Source organism: Lupinus angustifolius, chromosome LG01 (assembly GCF_001865875.1).
Source record: "Lupinus angustifolius cultivar Tanjil chromosome LG01, LupAngTanjil_v1.0, whole genome shotgun sequence".
NCBI classification, from domain to species: Eukaryota; Viridiplantae; Streptophyta; class Magnoliopsida; order Fabales; family Fabaceae; genus Lupinus; species Lupinus angustifolius.
The window spans coordinates 18919387-18935608 of record NC_032009.1 but is presented as its reverse complement, the minus strand read 5'-3'; the positions used below and the strand labels follow the sequence as shown (position 1 = coordinate 18935608).

Genomic DNA, 16222 nt, shown 5'->3' with positions numbered 1-16222 from the left:
ATCGTGTACCCTATACACGATTTTAATAAAAAGTATACTAGTTTCGTAATATTTTAAAAAGTTATACCAGAGTGGTAATAAGGCAGTCAAACTATACTAGAAATGTAACTTTTCCGAACATTGGTTCTCCTTCTAATTCTTGTACCATGTTAGAAATTATTTGCATCAATTATTATATTAAATTTAGTAGTTCTCACAATAAAATTTATCAACAAATAATCGTAATTAATAATAAACGAAAAGATATATGATGACCACTTCAATTTTTAAGATTAGAGTGAATATGATTATATATTTATAAAAAAGAAATGAAATATTGTGCCATGCCAGTCTGAAATATAGAGAGAGTGGACTTGTAGGTCAACCACTATATAATTAAAAAATAATAATAATAATAAACACATGAAATTAAACAAAATTAAAAATAAAAAAAACAATCTTAAGCCAATATCACATTTTTAAATCATACATATCAACATACTAGTTCAAACAATTTAATATTACATACCTTTCAAGTCTAATAAAAAATCAAAACACAACACTTAATAGTTAAGATTATAACGCTTATGGGCGACCCGATCTATTCGTTAGAAAATCTCTCATGCAAAACATACATTTTGGGCTAGCATTTTGGACTAGTAAACATATTTTCAAACCTTTACTCCCTCACTAAATGTAGATGGATCCAAATTATCAAATCTAGTCCTACATAACACCGAAATGACAATTTATCAAAAAGTATAATATTAATGCACCATTTATATTAATATTTATATACAATCAGTATATTATTTATGATTTATTAATATTATTTTTCTTAAAAAATATTGATAATTAAATATGAATAATTAATATTCAACTTATTAGTATATAAAACTCAATACTCTCGCATAGTTGCATCCCCTATTAAAATGATTATTTGAGGGTTTTAATTCATTTTATTTATTTATAATTTGTAACGAAAACGGTGCGTTTAGTGTTGCTTGATTTCAATCCCTTCATCTCTTTGGTGCTCGTAGCGGTTTTCTCCATCCATTTCCGGTGAATTTCTTTTTACCATAGAAACTGTTTCTTATTCTATTAATCTTTCTTTTTCTCCAAATCTTATTCATCTTTACAACGTTACTGTTAGCTTCTACTTTTTATTTTTATGGTTTTTTTGGGATATATCTGAGGTTCAGTAATTGATTTATTTAATAATAATAATAATAATAATAATAATAATAATAATAATTTGATTCAGACAATGATTTTGAGCTAAGCCTGTGTTCTTCATTTTGAGTTGTTTTGGGTGTTTTTTATTTATTTAATAAAAGCCTTTTTTAAAGAAAAAAATCACTTTTTTATATATTATATGTTTGTTTGGTTGGACCTTTACTGAAAAGCATAATGTGGAAGAACAAAGAAAAAAAAAGTGATATTTTTGTCTGCAAGCTTTTTTGGCAGAATATCTTTTTATGCTTGTTTGATTGGGCTTTTACTAAAAAGCAAATCTGTAAGAACAAAATAACTGATTTTTTCAGCTTCAAGCGTTTCAGCAGAATCATTCTTTGGATAGGTTAAACAAATGGCACTATGCTGCTTATGAATTGATTTTGTGAACAATTTAAAATCCTTGATGATTTAAAACCTTAAAAAGGCTCGGTTCATGACGCTCTCACTTAGTGAGGTTTGAGGAGAGTAAATATACGCAACCTTGGTTTTAGCAATTAGTTGAACATTTAAGGGTCTCTTTTCGGAACCATGAAATATACCTATGTGAGGGTTTCCGTGTAACTTTGCTTGCTAAGTAGGAAGTTAAAACTATTCCATGTTAGTTTCATTGTTTTTTGTTTTTTATCTGATGTTAGGAACTTAGGATCATTGTGCAATAGCCTGTTTTATTTTCGTTTATGGAAGTTAAGAAAGGATCGAATATTTGGCATCATCACATTATGAAGTTTTATTTCATTAATTTGAATGAGAAAATATTAACCTTTTTATTGTGAAGAGCTTCATTCTGTAAATGTACATGTGTAAATGTTCATTGACATGCTTTCATAGCCTCTAGATTTATACTGTATCCAGAAGCCGGTGATCTCATACTTGACGAATAGGATGGCTTTATCTGTTTCTATCGATTCTTTCCTTTCTAACCATCAGTCTCAGCTTGGATTTGTGCATCATGATGGCCAAGTTCATTCTTTTCGTAGTAGTAACATCTTAAATCTTCAAAAGGCCTCTAAAACGCCAAAATCTCTCTCGTTTATGCTTTCTGTAAAAGGTATATTCTTTGTCCTTTTTACCGTTGTGATGATTTATGATAAATATAATGAAGAATGCAAATTTTAATACTTTTTAGGATCCTTATCAACTTTTAATTATGTTTATTTCTTTGCTTGCATTTAAGCTGTTTTAATGGCTGAATATATTCACACTTTCCTTCTTTACCTTCAGAAAGTAAGCCACATAATGCTGTTCAGAGCAATGGTCGATCGTCTTTTGCACAGACAGCTGCTGTGAAGCATACGACAGGTTCTGTTACCAGAACCCAGGGGCTCCGTTTCGCTGTGGTAACTATTCCACAAATATTAATGCTAAACTATTTTATCTTATTCTTTTTTTACATCAAGCAGAATGTATCTGGTATACACATGATGATTGCAATTAAATAAAAAAAGGCAACAACATGAGTGATATGTTAGTATTGAAGTTGGGGTTTACTAATTTACTTTTAGTTGGTCTATCGAAAACTCAGTACGTTAAAAACATTATATTGAATGTCGAGAAGGCTAGGATATAGTGGGTTACAATTAGGATTTTCTTGGGCAGATTCTGTGGTAGAAAATAGGCACGCTGAATGTTCATTGGAGGCATGTTAATGTAAGTGGGACTTGGAAGCTTCGGGGATGAATCTCTATAGTATCAGTTAAGGTTTCGACGGGGTGAATTATTTATGATGTTTTCCAAAGGAATCAGATCTTGTAGCCGAGAAAAATTTAAATAAACAAGGTAGAATGGTGAAATAAACAGTAGACAAAAAAATCTGAAATAGTCAATAGTCAAACACGGTAAAGAAGCTAAGAAGACCACTTTATCCTATACAAACTGTAATGACAAGAAATTATACTTTGCAATTTTGGTATTTCTCTCCAACCATAGGCACCAAATCAAAGCATACATCACCCATTGCCATAGGATGTTGTCATCAACCTCTGAAGTCTAAGATGGTGTATTAGAGATTGATCCAAATATCTGGACAAGTCTAGTTTTCTCCAAAAATACTAAAAATTATACACAACAAATATATCTTTTTTGCTGGCACATAATCTGAACATTAGGGGAAGAGCTTTGTGTGATCTGCAAACCTGAAACAACTCATTAGTATTGATTCTATAAGTACAGCAGGCCAAATGAAAGATTTTATGTTAGGGAGAATCTCGGACTTCAAAAGTTGGTTTTCAAGAAGAAAGTTGTCTATTTGGTGAATGACAAGGAACTCCAACAGAGTCTATTGCCCAAATCCAACTGTCCATAGATGAAAATGGATAACAATAGTGAATCACAGCAATATGAAATTCCAAATCCAAAGCTCCGTGGTGATTAATTAAGGTTTCAACAATAATGAAAATTCTAAGCAGTGGACGAATTTTGGAGAGATTGGAAGTTCAAATGGAAATGGGATGGCAGTGCAGGGAGGGTATGCACTAATGGCATGAATATTAAGTAAAGAAGCTGCCTAATACAGGAGGAGCCATCTCCAACTCCAAAAGAACCCGAAGGGAGGAAAATTGAAGTTTAACCCTGTTATAAGTTTCTAAGAATTTGGGTTACTTCTAGTCACTCTACCACCGTTGCATCCACCTGTTCTGTTGTATCCCATACTTGTTGTGATTTATTTGATGCCAAAGACAATGTGATTCCAAAGGAAACTGCTATAGTCACTTGCTTATTAAAGAATGTTCTCGGACATCAAATTACCAAGTTCTAATTACCTCCCTCTACCTTGTGCTTGCAACACACCTCCAGTTAACTAGTCGACTGCCCTTGGTGGCCCTCTCCCGAGTCCCGACCATAATAAATCTCATAATTTTCTCAGTTTTGTTGTCTTCTTCACCCACAGGTATTTTGAAATTAGATAAGTAATGACTAATGACCAAGACTGCTGGAGTCTTATATAAATGAGGGTCAGATAGTAGTAATTATATCACCTAATAAGAAGGAAGCTCCTTTCCAACAATTCATCAATTCAACCTTGTGCAAAAACTCTCTTTATAGAGTTTTTAAGTTTTCATTCTTTCTCTATGGTTTCATATGTGTGAGCTTTAATCTTTGTTGCTGCTTATTGTGTTAAGATAAAATCGTGTGGAAGTTATCATACTCTGCTTCAAGATTTTATATTTCTTTTCTACTGCAAATCGGACTGTAATCATGAAGCTTTTCTTATTGCATTATGTTTCTTTGTGCACTTATAATTTCTCTTCTTTTAGGTTGTTGCACGTTTTAATGAGTTCATCACCAAGCAGCTTCTGGAGGGAGCTCTGGGTACTTTCAAAAATCATTCAGTTCAAGATGAGGACATTGATGTAAGTAAGCTGTCAGATAAACTTTTGGAATTATTTGTAATATACAATATTGATTTTGTATTTTGATTAGTCTTCTGTGGCTTTAATATTTATTTTCTTCTGGTGTTTTTACAACGGTTCTACTCCTAGTATCCTCTATGACGATATATTTTGTTTTACTTACTTTTTCTCTATTGATTTTTAACGAAATATGAAGTGAAACATAATTTCCCATGTTTTTCATAATAAGCTAAACAAGATAATCTAACTATTTTCCGTACTCTTCTATCTTTCTTTTTTCAGAAGTTTGAAATTTGAAATTTTTTACCATTTTTTATATTAGCCGATCCCAGCTTGTGAGATTAAGGTTTGGTTGTTCTTGTTACTTATTAGTTTAACACAATCTTTTTCATTTATTTCATCTATGTGCGTTGACTTGGTGTGCTAATCATATAATTATATCACCATTCCTCATGGTTTCATACAAATATGTTATGTGCAATTGCGTTTACTTGCCAAAAAAGTTAAATAATATATGAATTGCGGCAGACTTGCCTTGTTCGGAATTTTAGCATCACTATCTTTTGCAGTGAACGTTAACAGAAACTTGTTGCTTTCCCTTCTCCCTTAGGTTGTATGGGTTCCTGGTAGTTTTGAAATTGGTGTTGTTGCAAACAGACTGGGAAAATCAGGAAGATATCATGCAATCTTATGCATAGGAGCTGTGGTATGATAAGATAAACAAATAGATCAATTTTTTATACTCCAGTGATGATTACCCTTAACTATATTTGATGTCGGCTAAAATTTCTCTTCTATTGCAATCAATGTTATTAACAGATAAGAGGAGACACAACCCACTATGACGCAGTTTCTAATTCTGCAGCATCTGGAGTGCTTTCGGCTGGTCTAAGCTCAGGTTTTTAAGTTTTTGTTGTTAATGTCATTTTTTTTATAGATACAAACAATTCATGCTCAAGTATTCAATTGCTGCCTATTTTATAGAAAATAAAAATACACATGCAACTTGAGTATAGAGGGTGAGTCTAAGTGTAACGGTAAATCCTGAAATAGCCTATTCACTTATGCGGGTAAGGCTGCGTATATTTACTCGACCCAGACCCCACTAGTGAGAGCCTTGTGCACAAGGCTACCTTTTTTTAATAAGTATGGAGACTTGTCTTTCTAGAATTTAGATAAACATCAAAGTCGAGAAGAAACTCTAAAATTGTCGGGATTATATAACTGATCAAATTTTTTCACATTAATAATGCAAGGCATGTGTAAGTTAAACATGAAATTGGTCTCCAGTGAATTAAACATTAAAATTGTTTGTTTCCTCTGCTCTGCTAGTCACTCATATATAGATCATTTGATCTTATTTTTCCTTTGGTTTTTGACTGAGTAAATTTATTGGCATTGTCAGTATTTTTTATTTGATTTCCTTTTTCATTGTCATCTACATAGAAAGCTAAGCCATTTTGAGATGATTTTGTAGGTGTTCCGTGCATATTTGGTGTCCTGACATGTGATAACCTGGATCAGGTAAGTTTATGTTATCACATTTGCTATGAATTTTTGAAATTTCTTCTTCACCGACGAGAACAATGATGTATTTCGATTTGTTCTCCTTTTTGCAAAGTGCAGGCTATAAACCGAGCTGGTGGCAAATCTGGGAACAAGGGTGCTGAGGCTGCATTGACTGCTGTAAGTTGAAACCTGATATTATAAACCTCATTAACCATCCATTTTTGTGTGTGTAAAACCTTCTATCGTAGTTATTTTTTACATTCAAGTGTCTTTGAGAAGGGGTGGTTATGTTTGTGAAGTTAGCAAGCTCATTTTTCGTAAGGGTTTGTTTGCGAGTTGGGCTCTGGAAGGGCAATGGAGGACTTCAGAGTCATCTCACAAGTGTATTTTATGGCTCTCAAGCCTTCCATTCTCCTCTAAAACTCAACCCGCAAATGAATTCTAAATGTTACTACAAATTTGTTTTGCGTCTTGTAACTTTTGCTTTTTCAAAAGGGTTATTTAAATAACATGATTCATATACTTATCTTTGTTACAGATTGAGATGGCATCTTTGTTCGAGCACCATCTGAAGTAGTCATAATGTTTGAAACAATCTTGCAGCTTTTTTTCTTGGAACAGCGAGTTTATACATTTTGTTCAATGGATTGCACACTCCATTTTTCCAACACCATTTTTGGCACCTACTTTATAAATATTAATCATCTACCCATTATTGTTTACAAAACAAAAATCTTTTGATCAATGATATATTAAAGTATGTGTAATAAAGGTAGTGAGGAAAAAAATGGTGAGAATATATATTATTAATCCTCCTCAAGCAGAAGTTTAAAACCTTTTTTTTGCTTTCATAAAGTGTCCATATGGGCTCAGTTGTGGGGTCAGTTATATCGAATAATGTTAAATATATTGACTACGTTAAATATGTCGAATGGTGTCATAATATTCTATTTGTGATTCAAATGTTTTCTTTTCGGTTGGACCCAAAAGAGTAAACAATCTTTATATTCTTACAACTTTTTCTCTTGATTTCTCATTTGCATATTATTTTTCTTTTTATTCTATCTCCTTTTCAGATGACATAACCAGTAACATCTTTTTCTTCATATTCTATCTTTCTCCTCTACATATTTTCTATATGTAGAAAAGAGGTGTGAAAGAATTGTTTTCCAAGAACAAAACAGTGAAGAGAAATCTGAATCATGGTCTTTAAACATTACATTTTTTAATTTTTATTCCATACTTTATAACTAATAGTTAAAAGATTTTTGTTTTGAAAATAATGATTGGTGATTATAAATGATTTTTTTTATTAAGACAAATGAAATAAGATTTTGAGTAGTATGATAGAAATGGGAGAGAAGAACATTTTGTACGTTGAAATGGTAAAAAATTTAACATTTCTCTGAGTTTATGGTAGATTCTATTATATAATGCCTTAATGAATAGACCATTTAATGATTTTTTTTAACAGGACTTAAAGTTGTTTTTTATATAAGATGTCAAACATTTACTGGTTACTTATTATAAGTGATTTTCTGCCAGAGTGATTTTCTTCCCTTACTTGATAGATGAAGTGATAATATTTTTTTATTTGTACAAATAACCATTATTACTATTTAAAGAGAGTGCCATATTTGTAAAGAATAGCTTTAATATTGCACGTGAGATCAAATTATCTCACTTGAAATTATTTAAATATGAGGTTTTGAGCGTGCATAGTTGGTGGAAGACGGAAGCATAATTTTCTAACCAATCACAAGTAATGACATTTAGAGTAACACACTTTATAGGATAGAATATGTTACAAAAACAAGCTTAATATGGGTGAAAATGGAAGAATAAGTCAAATTCCACTTTGCAACCTCCTTCACTTGTCTACTTCCATTTGACCAAGACTCCATCATTATGTTTTTTAAAATATTGATTACATACTATCTTTCTTACAGAATTTCTTAACAAATATTATTAATATCTTATCAGTCAGAGTACTGGTATAATGATATGGTGATTCAACTAGTAGTTCGCTAATTAAATCACATATTGATAAAATTAGATGTATATATATATTTTACACTAATATTAATGTTAAAAAATCAATAAAGAAAACAATAACTATTTTTATTTATACCACTTGTTAAAAAACGTATATTGTAAACCATGTTTTAGATGTATAAAAAATGTAGTAGTTGTGTGTTTGATCATCTATACTAATAATTTGGTAAAAATAAATCATTTTCATTTAAAAATAATAATTTTAAATGAAATCAACCAGTATGACCTATACGGTTCTATTGAAAATCGACCAATATCACCGATTTTTACCAGTATAGTTTCATGACTGGTATAAATATTGTATCGTAGTGGTATTAAGATCGGTGCACTGATTTACCAGTTGGACCAACCATCATGAACCAATTTTGATACTAATGATATAACATTTTTGGATCACAATTGAGCACAAGAAAAAATGCATGATTGCATAATACAATATCTCTGACTTCACATACACTGTTGTCTTTCAGAGCTTTCACAGGTAAATTTAAATATTGAGATTTTTTAAAAAACACTTTTTAAAAATATTTTTTAGATTGATCTTTAAAAATGCTTTATTAAATAATAATTTTTAAAAGAATATTTTTCCTTCAAAAACTGCTTTAGTTCCAATTAAAAAAATGAATTAGATATCCATCCGATCCATTAAAATAGATATATGGATGGAATGAATGAATTGGAATCATTAAATATAGATAGATTTGATAGTTTAGAAATATGATTTTATAAATTTATATGGATTGGTGGATGACTTTCCATCCATCAATTATGATCCAAATTCATATACATCTAAATCTATCCGATTGTTACCCTTAGTTTCGGTAATAACACATGTTATGGCATTATTGACACATATAACACATAGTAAATGGTGTGTTATTCATGTAAACTACTGAAAAAACGAATAATGTGAATTTAGTAGCTGCTTTACTCACAATGGAGATTACAAATGAATAAATAGAAAAATGATGTATGCACAGATAGTGTAAGAGTTTTTATACTATCAGTGCATCATCCATAATTCCTATTTAATTATCGTTAACTCTTTAAAAAAGTAATATAAATACATAGTGGATGATATAATGACTGTGTATAAATCTTTACACTCACAATACATAGATATTACACTCTATAATCAAATGTTAATTAAGAACAAGAACAATATGCAAATTGTAAAGCAATGATGTAATTTAGGAGAAATTTTCATAAGCATAACTCCAAAGATTATACCATAATTGAGGAATCCTTTATAAGAGAAATTTTCATCACATGAAAAATCCATCATTGATCTTAGTATCATAGGAAAAGGCATTGACACTTTGTTCATGCAAACTACTTGAATCATTATTCATGATCAACCCATCAAAGATTTCCATACTAGGCCTTGAATTACCCAAAGTTTGAAGAAAATCATTGCTCTTCACATAGTCCAAGGAGTAACCACTTTGATGCTCTTGCAAAAATTGTTGCTTAGGAAGTTGTGACATTGAAGTTGTAGTTGTTGTGTTATGGTGATGATGAACATGTTTGTTGATTCCTTGTTGGAAATTTAAGGTAATAGGTCCCTTAGAAAATGATGACATGGAAGATGTTATAGGACAACTAGTGAATTGTTGAACTAATTCCTTAAAATTATTGGTGTTGGTATTGAGAAGAGTGATAGGTGTTTTCTTAGAAGCTCTAGATCTTCTTTGAATTGGTTTGAATGCAATATTTCCCTTTGGAACCAAGTGGCTAGAACTAGTTGTGTGTGAGTTTTTTAGGCTCAAGTTTATGCCTTGATTTGATGGCATGATTGGATCACTTGTTTTCACCATAGTTGCATGTGAAAATCCTTGAATTGGTGAATCCCAAGCCATGGAATTTGTGGAAAGTTGCTTGTAGAATTGAATCCATGGATGATTCTTATTGGTGGTATCACTCATGACTTTGGGAGAAGATATCACTTTAAGAGAGTTCTTTTTCTTCAAAGAAAGAATGAAGTTTGGTTCTATGTAACCTTAGAATGAATTTATAATAAAACTATGAGGATGAATATAATAAGTGATTTATCATTGACCCTTTTAATAATAGTTGACTTTAATTTCACCATTGTGAAATGGAAATAGAATTAATAATTGAAAATGATAATAAAATTTAAATTTGGGTTCGTAACCATAATAAATGTTGTAATCGAAAATCACTATATTTTAATAGTCGCTGAAATCGTATTAAGATAAGTCGTATTTAGTATCAATATACCATAATATTAAGATTTTAGATGTTTAAGAAACTACAACCACAACCATGGATTGATTATCAAGGAAAAATTCAAACCTTAAATAATAAGTGAAAGGTGTGAAACAACCATATTGACTATAGTGACATGTGTTTAGACAAAGTAAAGAAGTCCAATTTTTGACTATTTCTTTGACCAAGATATAGAGGGAAACTTAGAGAGAAATGATAGGGTGTGCTTCCTAGAAGCAACATGATAATGTTAGTGAAGGTGACACAATGGAAATAAGGATTATTTACATCATCTTTTGTAGTCTTAAGGGATTGAATTCTGCTTTGAACTGAGAAAATTCTGATTCGATTGTGTGAAGTTCAGTTAAATCGAAATAACTCGGGAAGTAAATCACATAGATCATTAAAATACAAAAACTAAACATATTTTAATAATTTTTTATTCCGGTCTAAAAAGATGAAGATATGTTATATTATTAATTATATATGATCTCATAGTTAAAACACATCACTTTTTTAGATGTTGTTGAAAAATGGGATAGTGTTTTATCTATTATACGAGTCCAAGGAGTGCATATGCAATACACAGTTTATATGGATGGTTTGTAATAATTGTATTGTATGAGAATCTTAGGTGTATATATTGAAATCAAATACATGTCACTCAAACCCATAAACAAAACACACCTTAAATGTCAAAAACCCTAACACAAGAAAGGAGACAAAGACACCAATTCAAAACCATTACATTAAATTTCTCAATACATAAAAGATTAAACCCAGGATATAGCTATATATATATATCACAACACATATATATAACAAACTTAATCTAACATGATGAAGGAAAATCTAACTTCCATTATGACCCAAAAACAATGTGCTAATGTTTTCGAATTTCTATCCAACATTTGGTTGCTTGAACTAGTTCTTAATCAAACTCAATACATAATTGGTCAAATTTCAATTTTAAACTTGTGAGAAAATAGATGTATGTATGAATGATAAATGGGTGGATATCAACGAATTTGAATTTGGATCATAACAGATGAATCAAAAGTCAAATACTAATATATATAAATACATTTAAATTATATTTTAAATTATACATTCATATCCAAATTTAATGAATGAGTTCCAATCGATCTACGAATTGATTTTAATGGGTTGGATGGATATCTAATCTAATTAATTGATTTTTTAATTCAAACTAAAAAAATACTTTTTAAAGAAAACATTCTTTTAAAAAACTATATTTCAATCAAGCATATTTACAATCACTTTTAGAAAAACCACTTGTAAAAACTACTTTTGTTTTTTATAGGAAAAATACTTTTAAATATCATTTTTTGATATTTTTTTTAAATAAATATTTTAAAAAAGTGATTTTTTGAACTATTAATTTTTTTATAATATTCTATAAACATATGATGTTTAAGGTTCTATTTGTAAAGTTTTTAACATATGTTTAACAATAAAATTTTAATATTAATCACATTCGCACATTCTATGACTGATATTAATTTAATAAAAAAATCAAAGTGAAATGAGATATACTACAAGAAAGTGATATTTGAGATAATCGATGAGACTGAAAAGTAAAGAACATTGTATGAAAGTTTTTTTTATGGGTTGGACATTCATCCAAAGGGATATATTACTAGAATTATTTATTGAATTATATTCATTTAAATTCATTAGTTTTAATGGATAAATTTAAATGAATTTAATTTTCATAGATTTATATGGATAGTAGATTGTGAATAATTTCATCACTGGAAATTCTAACTTGGTATAATGCTCAATTTATCTTAAAAGCAATTGGCTAAACTATAATTCCTGGTTAGTTATTAATTGATTATTTGGTAAGATCAAAACACAATAGAATACTATCACCAATTGATGTTCACATTGCCACTTATTATTAGGAGGAAGTGCACAATATCATTCATTTAAAAAAAGAGTAGCTTATTTGTATATTTAAAAATTGATAACTTTACTATATATGAAGTTACTTCTATTTTCTCTTACTCTTTTTTATTTATTTTTATATAGCCAAATCAAACAATTATCCCATAAAATAAAAAACAACAAAAGTTGGTGAACGTTACTACCTACACAAATAATTTATCTCTTTTTGTAAATTTACACTAACATCCTAAAATTTCACAAAAAATGGTGAACGTTACTCTAAGTTCCTCTTCTTTGTTATTTAGGGAAGTTTATGTAGATATAAAAAATGGAGAGATGATTCATATAATTTTATTAAAACTTATAGGATGTTAATATAATTTATCAAAATAATATGTTATCTATGCGAGGTAGATCTTCTTCTTAGGGGCGAACACCTATAATTGGAATTGGCTCGATTTGAACTTAAAAGAAATATGCTATTGGACCATTTAAGAAAGAGTATATTTTGTATAAACAAAAAAATGAAAAGTAAATATATATTTTGGTCCAAATTTTTTCACTCATATCAGTTTAATCTAAAAATTGAAAATTTCAAAATGATGATCAAAATATTAAATGTGAGTCAAATTAGTTATTTTAACATGTTTTATAGCACCTCATTAAAATTAATTTGACTCTAAAAGGAGTAATTTGACACACATTTGATATTTTTGAGACTTTCAAGTTTTGAGAAACCAAATTGATACACATGCAAATTTTGAGAGACCAAAATAAGTATTTACTAAAAAATAATTAGTAAAAAATAAAATGAAAACATATTTGTATACCCTATTTAATTAGAGTGTATCTATATGTAAAGATTTATTTATAGTGAGTATATTATCTATCATTGATTTCTTTTACTTTTTTAAGGAGTCAATGATATAAAACTCATATATTATAAGTGCATACATTTTTTTCTTTTTTAATTATGTGTTTATACATGTTTTATCATATATAATATAGAGATGAAAAAAATGAAATTTTGTATAATAACTTGACTTACCATTATTTTAATTCAATGGTGTATTTGCTAAAAAATATATTGTAATAAATATTTAAATTTTATTAAAAATAATTAAACTCCAGCAAAACATTCAATATTTTATAAAAATTGAATACCATAAGTTACACCGAAATGATTTAATAAACACTACTTGAGGAGATAAAAGGAATATACTTCACTGTATAATTTGCATATTAGAAACACGAAGTTAAACTAAATTTTAATATAAGTTTATTAATTGATTGTGATGTTTTCATACATATTATATATTAAATAATTTAATTTAATATACGTTAATCAAAATTAGATTAGAGGAGCACACCGTACAAAAATTAGATTAAACTAAATTTTAATATAAGTTTATTAATTGATTGTGATGTTTTCATACATATTATATATTAAATAATTTAATTTAATATACGTATTATACTAAATTTTAATATAAAATTACACGCAAATAGTTTTGTTGAAAATTAGGTTCAATGATTTAATCACCTTTGCACTAATCCTTTTTTAAATAAGAAAATTATTAAAAGTGATACACCATTTCTTGTTGAAAATTCGTGATCCTTTTTGCATTGAATAAATCTAATTTTTAAATAATTTATGTAAAATTTTTTTACAGTTATGAAACTTTTGATATTATGGAAAAATTATGGGGCTTTATCTTTATATTTCCTTGTTAGTATTTTAAAATAAATGATTAAAAACTGATTAAATTAATTAAAGGCTATTATTTATTTGGTTTGATTGATTGTTGTGATTATAAAATATAATGTAGCCATATGGATATAATAGATCCCAAAAATCGTATAAGTTATATTATGTGAGAATGACATTTTCTGGATGGACAAATACATAAGGTACATTAAAATTAAATAGCATTTTATATTTTCACCACTTGAAAGTAAGTTAAAACATCATTTATGAGATATTCTAAAAAGTACTCTCAACTAATTGAAATATGTAATTACAATAATATAAGATACTAAATAATATATTATCTTAATTGATGGAGTTAATCTTCAAAACCAAATCTTTTCAAATAAAGTACGTAGTAATAAAAGTAAAATCTCGATTATTTTGGGATTGATTTAGAGTTTTAGATCTTAACTTGAACTTACATTAATTCACCTTACTGAACTTTAATTTTTTTGGGTACAATACTGAACTTTAATTTAAGTACACACATTCTTTTTCAAATAATATATTTTTCTCTATTCAATCCAACTCCAAAAATTGATTATAGTAGACTTTTAATTAAATCATTATCTTCTTCAATTGATTAACTTGTAATAAATAGTTAAGTTTTATTAAAATACTTAATACTCCATGAACCAAAACATTCAATATATTAAAAATGAATATAGTAAATTACACCAAAAAGATTTAATTAACATATAATTATGATTAATATAAGATATTAAAAGATACAAAATAATATATCTTATTTAGTTGCTGGATTTAATTTATAAATCAAATCTTTTCAAATAAAATATAAGGAAAAGCCAAATCTTTATTATGAGTCAATCAAATAATAAGATTGATTTACATCATAACTTGAACTTATATATACTCTCTCCTTTATTCAACTTTACCTACACCACTTTCTTCAAACTGAGATCGTTTTCTCTTCATTAAACCCTCCCTCATTCTCTCTTCCTCATTAAAGCTTCTGTTCATTCCCTCGTTTTATTCTTGTTGAATTGCATGGCAAATACAGAACCAACCATGAAACCAGTTGTTACTAGACAAGTATGGGCTTACAATGTTGTTCCAGAATTCTATCTCATTTCCAAACTCATCGGTCGTTATTCATTTGTAGCAATGGATACTGAGTTCCCTGGTTCCATTTTTCAACGTCCCACTGCTAAATCCTACAACCACCGTAATCTTAGCCCATTTGATAACTACAGCCTCCTCAAGGCTAATGTCAATGCTCTTAAACTCATCCAGGTTGGTCTCACTCTTTCTGATGCTGCCGGTAACCTCCCAGACCTAGGAACCAAGTTTTGCTACATTTGGCAATTTAACTTCCGCGACTTTAACTTAGCACGTGATGCCTATGCCCCTGATTCCATCGCTCTACTCCAAAGGCAAGGAATCGACTTTGCCTACAATGCCACCTACGGGATTCACTCTGCCCACTTTGGTCGTCTTATGATATCATCTAGACTCTTATACAATTATAACCTCACTTGGGTCACTTTTCATGGTTCTTATGATTTTGGGTACTTGGTCAAGATCATTACAAGAAGTACCTTACCTACTCGGCTAGAAGAGTTTTTATGGTTCGTGGAAGTGATGTTCAGTGACAGGGTGTATGATGTGAAACATATGATGCTTTCTTATCCATCACTCTATGGTAGTTTGGATCAAGTAGCCCGAGCTCTCAACCTAGATCGAGTTGGAAGAAGTCATCAAGCTGGTTCAGATAGCTTGCTCACTTGGCATGTCTTTCAAAAGATAAGAGATACTTGCTTCCTAGATGATGAACATAAAAAGCATGTTGGTGTATTGTTTGGATTAGAGGTTGAGAGGTGCACAAAATTACTAGATTTTGGAGATTCTATGGATATGTAAAAATATTTTCATACACTACCCAAGTGTTAATATCATTTTATTTAGGAATGAATGGAATTATAAGTTCTTAAGTGATATAGTGAAATGTAAACATCATTGATAATTTCTCTAGAAATAGATTTGTATGATATAAATTGAATTTTAGTGGGTCTTCAGAGATTTTTATTTATTTGTTGTATGGCATGACAATGAATCAAATAGTAGTTCTGTTTTTCTACAAGCTTTTATGTTAATAATTGGATTAAAAGTAAATTCCAGTGGGAAGAAGGAATGACAAGTATCTATATCTTCTTAATTTTTGTCAAAGATCTAGTTTTATATT

General features: G+C 29.1%; 2 protein-coding genes across 5 annotated transcripts; both read left to right on the top strand.

Annotated features, from left to right (window-relative positions):
* On the top strand, window positions 960–6787 carry LOC109351090 (6,7-dimethyl-8-ribityllumazine synthase, chloroplastic-like). Of its 4 annotated transcripts, none has more exons than XM_019592462.1 (9): window positions 960–1041; window positions 2044–2263; window positions 2437–2552; window positions 4470–4565; window positions 5176–5271; window positions 5385–5463; window positions 6043–6089; window positions 6192–6251; window positions 6613–6787. In XM_019592462.1, the coding sequence occupies exons 2-9, from the start codon at window positions 2098–2100 to the stop codon at window positions 6649–6651; spliced, it is 699 nt and encodes a 232-aa protein (XP_019448007.1). In that variant the 5' UTR covers window positions 960–1041; window positions 2044–2097; the 3' UTR covers window positions 6652–6787. The 4 variants fall into 4 exon arrangements, with proteins under 4 accessions (XP_019448007.1, XP_019447982.1, XP_019447991.1 ...); XM_019592437.1 differs by having other exon boundaries at window positions 2431–2552; XM_019592446.1 differs by having other exon boundaries at window positions 961–1041; window positions 2068–2263; window positions 2431–2552.
* LOC109351082 (probable CCR4-associated factor 1 homolog 9) lies at window positions 15022–15906 on the top strand. The gene has a single exon (XM_019592425.1). The coding sequence runs from the start codon at window positions 15028–15030 to the stop codon at window positions 15898–15900; it is 873 nt and encodes a 290-aa protein (XP_019447970.1). The 5' UTR covers window positions 15022–15027; the 3' UTR covers window positions 15901–15906.